Source organism: Pipistrellus hanaki, assembly GCF_964339955.1.
Source record: "Pipistrellus hanaki genome assembly, chromosome: 1".
Lineage (NCBI taxonomy): Eukaryota > Metazoa > Chordata > Mammalia > Chiroptera > Vespertilionidae > Pipistrellus > Pipistrellus hanaki.
This window is the reverse complement of record NC_140503.1, coordinates 86,556,874-86,567,265: the sequence shown is the minus strand read 5'-3', so window position 1 is coordinate 86,567,265 and position 10,392 is coordinate 86,556,874. Positions and strand designations below refer to the sequence as shown.

Genomic DNA, 10,392 nt, shown 5'->3' with positions numbered 1-10,392 from the left:
CCCAAGTGATTCTAACACAGGTGAATGACACCAACCTCTAAGTACCCAACATTTTATTATATATATATGTAAATCTTCTCAAAGATGATTTCCTCAAGCATATCTTGATTTCAGCAGGCCTGCCATCAAGGAAATCATCATCTACATTGACAGTTGTTCAGACTTAGGCATCACTAGTGTAATTAAAAAAAAAAAAATCGACAGCATGTTCATCTCAGAGGTTCCCAACACATTTTATTTTGCAGACTACTGGTTTGTAGTTTTTGAGGACCAACATCTGTATAAATCCCTATAAAATGTCCAATTAACTTCAGTTCTGTAGCAGCCTCTCAGGTACTGCACACCGTTCTATGGCTTGAGCTCCAGCGACACATGCCAGCCAGGCTGCTCTTGGGCTCCCGAAAGGGGGGAGTGTCCATGGTGAAGCCTCTTCCAGGCTTTCTCTCCCCAGTGGCGGTTTCCTTTGGCAAGAAGTTGATGGGTTCCAGGGCTCTGGGGCCTGTATGTAGGAAGCATTTGGAAACTTGCAGTGATGTGGTGCTTGTTCTCTTATGCAGACACTTGAGGGGTCAGTGCACTTGTGCTTAATGACAGGAATCCCTCCAGATCGCTTAGTAGGTTACAATATAAGGAAGCCTATGCTTCTAGGTAACACAGATAAACACCTTTTTAGGTTGCCTATTTTTTCTAGAACTACAAAATTTAATTCAAGAAAATATAGGTCCCATGAAAGACTTAAAAGTTTTATAAAACTAAAATCTAGTTTTCCCCAATAAATTGTACTTTAGCCAAAACCCTCCCAATGCTTCTAAAATAATACTAAAAGGGGAATCTGATTATACAAGAGCAATTACAAAAATTAAATATTTACTTGAATAACAAGTTTAAGTTCGAGCTGCAATGTTGGCAATGCAGATTTTTAACAGATCACAAAAAGCGTGCACAAATAGTTCTGGCGCAAAGGACAAAGTAATGCTCAGAATTAGGTTAAATAGCTGCTGATTTTAAGAAAACAAGAGGCCTGAAATCACTATACAAAATATAAAATGTATTAAGCACTACCATCCACAGAACAGTCTTTATTATTGATTCTATTTAAAAATTATTTGTGTAATTATATATTGAATTGTAAATGAATATTATACAGGAACCCTCCCCCCTTTTAGAAGGCAATTTCTTGCTGCACTATAGAACATCTAATTACATTGCAAAAAGTATCCCGTTTTTGCTATTGATAAAGAATGCAGTTAGTGATATTACTGTAAATATTAGGAAGGCTACAAAAAAGAAAAAAGAAAAACAATTTCCTTTTTATCTTCTAAGTGCTTTCCATGCAGAGGCAAGCACCCGCCTTGATTCACTGAATACATATTGGGAAATATCCTGGGTCAAAGAGATGCTCTTGAATTAGGAGACGAGGCTTTACAAATCAAAAACTCAAAGGAATCATGCAACCTTCTTCCTACTGGGATACCACTGTGCCACCAATTCCATCTTCCCAAATACCTTTCAAGACACTTAAAAAAGATCAAACTGATGATAAATATACACGAAATCAAAGACACAAACTGCAGTTTGACACCACGACTGGTAATGCCTGTGCTATGGGAAAGCACCTTTAAAAAGAGCCTATGCGGCAAGAGAAGTGTCTAAAGATTCAAAATGAATCAACAGTATTGGATAACAATATAATTCTCAACTCAGAAGCTGCCTCACGATTAGGTGCATCTTCAGTTAATGTAACAGGAAAAAAAGGCAATGGATTTTATCTTATTAATTGCATCCATTCACAAAGAGACCTCAGGTCACCAGATGTGTAGACACAATGAGATTTTTTTGTCGTTGTTTATAGTCTTTAATTGAAATGATGATAAAGGAAATAGATCTATTTAAAAACAAAACCAAATAGCTATTTCGGTCTAGATTAAGAGGTGGCACCAGGTGTGGGATTCACATTTTGAGTGGCCACCTGTGGTGCGACTTCGATGATCCGGGGTTTGTCTATGATTCTGGCTGTACGGTTGCCCTTCTCTACGATCCCAATAATCCATGCTTGGTGACCTTCACCATATTTGGGAGACTTTATCTCTGCACAGAACCGAGCTGCTTGCTCACGTGGTAAACAGATTAGAAGGCCTCCTGGCAAAGAAAAAATGATTATCATTAGTTGTGATGCTCTGTGGGCAGTTTCTCCGTCACTATCTTTCTAAAAAAAAACTTGCACAGATCTATGCTCAACCAAGAACTTCTATCTTCAAGTTGCCCCTTCCAATGAAGCCTGTACAGTTCTGCCTTCATCTATTCCAGATTAAACTGTAATTAAACCATTTCTTGGAAAACTTCTACTATAGTAAAAAAGATATACACAATAACAAACATTGTAAAAATCACTTGTGAACCACTGCTGTGTAGGAGTAGGTGTTTGAGGCCTCAATAACATATTATGTGGTAGCTATTTTTTCCTACCACATAGAAAGAAATATTTAAAAACATAAGCTTCCACCTGGCCGGTGGAACCAAGCGGTCACGGTTCAACTCCAGGTCAGGGCACATGCCCAGGCTGCGGGCTCAATCCTCAGTAGGAGGTGTGCAGGAGGTAGCTGATGCATGATTCTGTCATCATTGATGCTTGTATTTCTCTCTCCTCCTTTCTTCTTCTCAGAAATCAATAAAAATGTATTAAAAACAAGTTTCCTTTAAAAAAAAAAAAATCCTGCCGAAACCAGTTTGGCTCAGTGGTAGAGCGTCAGTCTGCGGACTGAAAGGTCCCGGGTTCGATTCTGGTCAAGGGCATGTACATTGGTTGCAGGCACATCCCCAGTAGGGGGTGTGCAAGAGGCAGCTCGTCGATGTTTCTCTCTCATTGACGTTTCTAGCTCTCTATCCCTCTCTCCTCCTCTCTGTAAAAAATCAATGAAATATATATTTAAAAAAAAAAAAAAGTCCTCACTTGAGTATGTTTTACTGTCTTTTAGAGAGGGAGGGAGAAACATCAATGTTACCTTCGGTATGACTGGGAATGGAACCCACAACCTAGGTGTGTGCCTTCCCCAGAGTTGAACCCACCACCTTTTGGTGTACGGAACTCTGATCCAACCATGTTAGCCATCCAGCCAGGGCCGGGCCCTAACTCTTTGTCTCCTCAGATATTATGGGATATCTTTCCTCCCGTGCACCCTCCTCTTCCGGTTTGGGAACCATCTGCTCTGTAAGCTCTGCACCCCACCTTGCGAGTTTTGTTCATCTGGAATCCACATCTACACCCGTTAAGTTCAGCATTACTCTCTGCACTTTCAAGTATGTGTGGCAAAAATTCAGCACTCTTTATGGAAAGTGAACATGAAGATTCGAATCTCTTAATTTGCATGACTTTGTGGGTTTTTCTGGGAGAAGTGGATAGTGAACCATTTTTAGAGGTCACCTTAGGCCACTTATGGGAAGAGGCAGACTTTGCTTTTTTCTTTAAGACAGGATCTTCTATTCAGCTGAGAGACTTACCAGAGAACCACAACTCTTCTACAGGACTGACGTGTGAGTAGGACTTTGTGGTCATTGCCTCTGGCTGCACTCCAGAATCTTTTGAGAAGCTGTTATAATTATTGATGACCAGGCCCACCCCTATCTGACTGAACTGGGTTTCCTAGGGATTGGTTCTAGGTATGCATCAATATTTTAATTTTAAAAAAATATATGTTTTATTGATTTTGTATAGAGAGGAAGGGAGAGAGAGAGCGACTTAGAAACATCGATAAGAGAGAGTCATCGATCAGCTACCTCTTGCACACCCCCTACTGGGGATGTGCCCGCAACCAAGGTACATGCCCTTGACCGGAATCGAACCCGGGACCCTTCAGTCCCCAAGCCGACGCTCTATCCATTGAGCCAAACCGGTTTCGGCATATTTTAATTTTTTAAAAGTGATTTTAGAAAGGTGGGGAGGGAGAGAGTCGAAGAGGGAGAAAGAGTGGGGGGAGACAGAGAGACACCAAAGTAAAAAATACTAACTGGCTGCCTCCTACATCTGCCCTGACTGGGGAATGGAATCCACAAACTGGGTAAGGACCCTGATCTGGAATCGAACTCGCCACCTTTGGTAAATGGGATGATGCTCTAACAAACTGAGCCACACCAGCTATGGCTGGGCACACGCAATCCCTAGAATAATTCAACTCTTGCCAGGAGAGGGAAATTACTGAGGTATAATAAACCCTCCATTTTGTAGACCTTGACTTAACAGACTTTGGATTTAAGGGACAAAATTTCTGGTCCATATATCAAAAGTGAAAATTAACATTCTGTTAACTTTAAAATGCTTTAAAACCAAGATTTGCTTATAACTAAGTTAACATTTGTGTGTGTGTGTTATTCACTATTATTTTATTTCATTTTTAAAAATATTTTGAAAGGGAGAGAGGGAAACATTAATGATGAGAGAGAATCACTGATCGGCTGCCTCCTGCATGCCCCCTATTGGGGATCGAAGCTTGCAGCCCGGGCATGTGCCCTTGACCATAATGGTACCCTGGACCCTTCAGTCCTCAGGCCTATGATCTATCCACTGAGCTAAGCCATCTAGGGCAATTCACTATTATCTATTTTAAACACATTTTTGTGAGGTCTTATGTTGGAAAAACACTAACATAAATATTACATGTCTACAACTATAGTCTACATATTGAAATCCAAGAGTCATAGTTCATAAACACTTGGTGAATGATTAGCATGTGATCACACTGCATAGCACGTAGCATGACTTTATACCGCAGTTTTTAAAATATATGGTTTTATTAATTTTTAGAGAGAAAAAAAGGGATAGAAACATCAATGTTCAGAGATAATCATCAAATGGCTGCCATCTGTATACCTCCCTACGGGAGATCGAGCCTACAACCTATGCGCCCTGACCTGGAAGCAAACTGTGAACTCCTGACTCATTTATGCAGCCCGACAGTTTTAACATGTTGGAGCCAACGTTCCCACGTGTGCTAAGATATGCTCCAGCCATGAGCATTTGTTTACTCGCAGTGACTGGTCAATGTATATGTTCACTAGACATAGTACAAATTAAAAATTACTGTAATACATATAGAAAACTTTGATGTTAAACTTTACATATATACTTTTAATTACAAAAATCTGTAAAAACAGGTAAACTAAAATTTGTCAATTTTTAACACATGCATTTAGAAAACCTACTTTACTATTATCAAGGAAAGAAAATAAAAACAGGAGACTGGGGAAAAAAAAAGGATGACTTAAAGAATAAAATACAAGAGTGAAAGGGAAAGGGGGGAAAATGGGTCAAAGAAAAATGGCATTGTGGAAACATACTATACTATTTCACTGTTAAAGCAATTTTAGACTTTTTCCCCCCCAAGGAAAAAAAACAGCCTGCTCAGTGTAACCTATGATTGTTATAAATGTTATTGTAAATGCTAGGTTTCCAATGAAAATTGAATAGTGACTTTCTGTCACCAAACACAGGAAACAATGGACGTAAACAAGACTGCTCCACCACACCCCGGATGGCAGAGACTGGTAACGTACAGACACACAGCCCAAAGGGGCTGAGAACATTTGTTGCCAAGACCACCAAGGTAATCAGCACTGACCTCACACAAAATAGGGTCATGCTCATGTATTTGGCTTCTTCTTTTTCATGAAACTTTCCACTAGCCTCACTAGTTTATCCTCAGATTTGGGCCCAGGATCCTTGTACCTGATGTCTCCGGGCAGGTCCCATGCATGAGGCCAAACATGTTCCCGCAGGCCTTGCTCACAGCAGCCATCTTGGCCAGGACAGGGAGGTTGTGAATTACAAAGGACACTTCGTTCCTCTGCTGCTTAGCCAGATTCTGTGCGTGGCCCAGAATTCCAAAGCCAGTGATGTCAGTGGCAGCATGGGCATTGAACGTGTGCATGAGTCCAGCAGCTAAGAGACCAGAAAAGAAATTTATTATCTGGTGTAATAAATGGAGACTTTCTGAGAAAACAAGCAAACAACAAAAATCACTCTACCATTCCTCAATTGAAAAATCTTAAATACACTTTGACCTCAAAATTCTTGTCAGGAAGATGGTATATCAAAATAAAAATGTAATTTTTAAATAGCAACAAAACCCACAGTGAAACTGTGAAAGCTAGTTTATTTCAATTTCAACCACTTAGGACTGGCAGCTGCTTCAATTAACAGTAACTTCTTAGTAAGCTAAAAAATCTGTACGGAAAAATTACAATCACAACAAAAGGTAAGCCCGTCTAAGCCACCCTAAAATCAAAGAAGAGGACTTTTTAAAAGCACAATTAATTTTTAGAGAGAGAAAGAAACATTGGTGCAAGAGTACATCAATCAACTGCCTCTTGCATGCCTCCTACTGGGGATCAACCCAGCAACCCAGGAATCAGACAGGCAACCTTTTGGTGCACAGGACAATGCCCAACCAACTGAGCCACAGCAGCCAGGCCAATTTTTAAAATTTTTTTTTTAATTTAAAAAAATTCTGTTTTTGGAGTTTTAGGTTTATAGGAAATTGAGTGGAAAGTGCAGGAAGTTTCCATATATCCCCTTTCTTCTATTATTAATATTCACCTTTAGTGTGATAAATTTGCTATGTGATGAGCCAATACTAATACATTCACTAAAGTTCATAGTTCACACTGGGGTTCTCTTGATGTCTACAGGTGTTGATAAATGCATATATAAACTGCATACATCATTATATTATCATTTAGAGAAGTTTCACTGCCCTAAAAATCCTGTGTTCCACCTGTTCATCCCTCTCTTACTCTTGCTAACCATTGATCTTGTTACTGTCTGTAGTTTTACCTTTTCCAGAATGGCATCTAGTTGAAACTATGGTGCTTGGTCTTTTCAGATTGTCTTCTATCATTTAGTAATACGCGTAGGGTTCTTCCAAATCTTTTCATGATGTAACAGCTCATTTCTTTTTAGCTATCAATAATATTCCATTTTTTGGATGCGCCAGTTTATCCCTTCACTTAATGAAGGATCTGCTTTCAAGATTTCATTTTATTTTTAATTATTTTTAGAGAGGAAGGAAGAGGGATAGAAACATCCTTGATGAGAGAGAATCATAGATTGGCTGCCTCCTGCGAGTCACCCACTGGGGATTGAGATCGCAGCCCAGGCATGTGTCCTTGACTGAAATCGAACCTGGGATCTTTCAGTTCGCAGGCCGACACTCTAGTGACTAGGCTAGTCACTGAGCCAAACCCACAAGGGCAAAGTTTTAATAATTATAAATAAAGCTGTGACAGACAACTTGTGCAGATTTCTGAGTGGAAATTTTCCATTCATTTGGGTAAATACTAAGGAGCACAACTACTGGATAATAGTATATTTAGCTTTGTAACAAACCACCAAACTGGCTACTTCACTTTGCATTCCCATCAGCAAGGAATAAGAGTTTCTATTGCTCCATATCGCTGTCAGATTTGGTATTGTCAGTGTTAGACTTTTAAGTAGGCACGTAGTAGTATTGTTTTAAACTGCAATTTCCCCAATGACAAAGAATACCAGTCCTTTGTCAGAATTATGTTTTGCAAAGATTTTCTTCTAGTCTGTGGATTGTCTTTTTATTCTCTTAGTGTCATTCACAGAGCAGAAGTTCTTAGTATGAATGAAATTCAACTTCAGTTTTTTTCTTTTATAAATAGTACTTTTGGTGTTGTATCTAAAAGGCATCATCAAACCCCAGGTTTTCTTATCTTCTAGGAGTTCAACAGTTTTGCATTTTACATTTAGGTCTATAATCCAGTGTCTATAATCATTTTTTGCCTGTAGATGTCCAATTGTTTCAGCACCATTTGTTGAAAAGATGATCCTTTCTCCATTGAATTACCTTTGCTCTTTTGTCAAGGATTAGTTAACTATACTTATGGAAGTCTATTTCTGGACTCTAGTCTGTTCTATAGATTATATATATATGTGTGTGTGTGTGTGTGTGTGTGTGTTTTAATCCTCACCTGAGGATATTTTTCCATTTTTAGAGAGTGTGGAAGAAAGAGGAAAGAGAAATATCGATGTGGGAGAAACGTATTAATTGGCTGCCTCCTGAACGCACGCTGACCAGGGGCCCAGCCAGGGAAGAGCCTGCAACCAAGGAACGTGGCTTTGACCAGACTCGAACCCAAGTCTCTTTGGTCCAAAAGCCATCACTCTATCCACTGAGCCAAACCAGCTAGGGCTAGATATGTTTTTCTGTTCTTTCACCAATATCACACTGTCTTGATGACTGCAGTTTTAGCTGCCACTGATGTTTAACACATCAAAGGGATAACAACAACAACAAAAAAGCAAATATGTAATTCAATCATTCTTCTTGCACTTATTAGATGTGAATCTTCTATAAAGAATTTTTTAAAAAAATGTATTTGCTTTTCCCCAAAGCACAGCCTATACAAGAACAGTAAAATGTGTTGTTGATTCCTTTTGTTTTCAGAACAAGTTGGTGCCCAAATGTGACCAAAAACATTTTCATCTCTATGGCATTGATATTTATTTATTTACTTATTTATTATTTATTTTATTGATATTTTACAGAGAGGAGGAAGGGAGAGAGATAGAGAGCTAGAAACATTGATGAAAGAGAAACATCAACCAGCTGCCTCTTACACACTCCCTACCAGGGTTGCACGCAACCAATGTACATGCCCTTGACCGGAATCGAACCTGGGACCCTTCAGTCCGCAAACCGACGTTCTACCACTGAGCCAAGCCGGTTTTGGCTGGCATTGATTTTTAGATCCTTGATATACTTAACTATGTCACTCTTCTTAATACTCATTGTCCAGCCCCTCCAATTTGATTGGTGGAGCCTCTTTGAGTTATGTGAAGTGACATGATAACAACAGCTGTTGATAACACTATTACTTCCAGGCACAGGATGCCCTAGGCCAGTGTTTTTCAACCTTTTTTGGGCAAAGGCACACTTGTTTCATGAAAAAAATCACGAGGCACACCACCATTAGAAAATGTTAAAAAATTTAACTCTGTGCCTATATTGATTATGTATAAAGTAATTCTCTTGAATAGGAATCAAATAAACACAAAGAAAGTATTTTATAATTACTTTATTATGAAATATTAAGTAAACAAAATAGTGAAAAATTATAAAATTCTTGTCTTGTCTGCACCTAGCACACCAGGCAACATCTCGTGGCACACTAGTGTGCCGTGGAACAGCGGTTGAAAAATGCTGCCCTAGGCTTATCTTTTGTACTTCCATTAGAATCAGCCATTTCCCCAAGGAGTCCTGGCATTTTTTAGGGGAAATGATAATTTTCAGATCAGAATGATAGCAGTAGGTATTCATTACTAATGGGTTATCATCACTTTAGTCCTTTTTGATAAGACTTGGAAATAAGTTGTTGTTTTTGTTTGTTTGCTTGTTTTGGTTAATCCTTACCCCAAGAATATTTTTCCATTGACTCTGAAAGAGCAGAAGGGAGGCGGAGAGACAGAGAAACATTGATGTGAGAGAGACACATCGATTGGTTGCCTCCAGCACCAGTCCTGACCAGGCCTTAGGATTGAGCCTGCCATCGAGGTACGTGCCCTTAACTGGGATCAAACACAGAACCCTTCAGTCCCCAGGTTGATACTCTATCCATTGAGCCAAACCAGCTAGGGCAGTGGTCGGCAAATCAGTCAACAGAGCCAAATACAACAGTACAATGATTGAAATTTCTTTTGAGAGCCGAAAACCTACTTCTGCACATGGGCCATGAAGTTTCAATTGCACTGTACATGCACACCCACACGTGGTATTTTATGGAAGAGCCACACTCAAGGGGCCAAAGTACCACATGTGGCTCTCGAACCGTAGTGTGCTGACCACTGAGCTAGAGCAATAAGCGTTTTAAAGGGGGAAAGAATGCTGAGTTTATACTGATAATTCCAAATTAAAGATTATAGTTTTTACTTAGATTCTCTCATATAATTCCTCTCCATGTGGTTTTGTCATTAAGTTGATATATATATATATATATATATATATATTAGGCGACTTATATAAAAGAAGTGGTTTGGATTTGTAAGATGTACTCTTCTTCTAGTTAAAATTTCTAACCTATAGAAAATCACATAAAAAATTTCAGTCACACTTACAAAACAACTAGAGGCCCAGTGCACAAAATTTGTGCAGGGGATGGGAGAGGTGTCCCTCAGCCCAGCCTGTACTCTCTCCAATCTGGGACATCCTTCTCACAATCCAGGACTGCTGGCTCCCAACTGCTTGCCTGCCTGCCTTCCTGATTTCTCCTAACTGCTTCTGCCTGCCAACCTGATTGATGTTTAACTGCTCCCCTGCCAGCCTGTTTGCCCCCAACTGCCCTCCCCTGCTGATCATCTTGTGTCCACATGGGGACAGG

General features: G+C 39.5%; 1 protein-coding gene across 2 annotated transcripts in view; it reads right to left on the bottom strand.

Annotated features, from left to right (window-relative positions):
* Window positions 1-214: 214 nt before the first annotated feature.
* The window catches only part of SEPHS1 (selenophosphate synthetase 1), a 32,893-nt gene continuing 22,715 nt past the window's right edge, over window positions 215-10,392 (bottom strand). For both annotated transcript variants that reach the window (XM_084876219.1, XM_084876218.1), the window contains exons 8-9: window positions 5,720-5,932; window positions 215-2,139 (exon numbers count right to left, since the gene is read on the bottom strand). In XM_084876219.1, coding sequence (XP_084732345.1) covers window positions 1,925-2,139; window positions 5,720-5,932 — 428 coding nt within the window. In that variant the 3' untranslated portion in view covers window positions 215-1,924. The remainder of the gene's footprint in view (window positions 2,140-5,719; window positions 5,933-10,392) is intronic.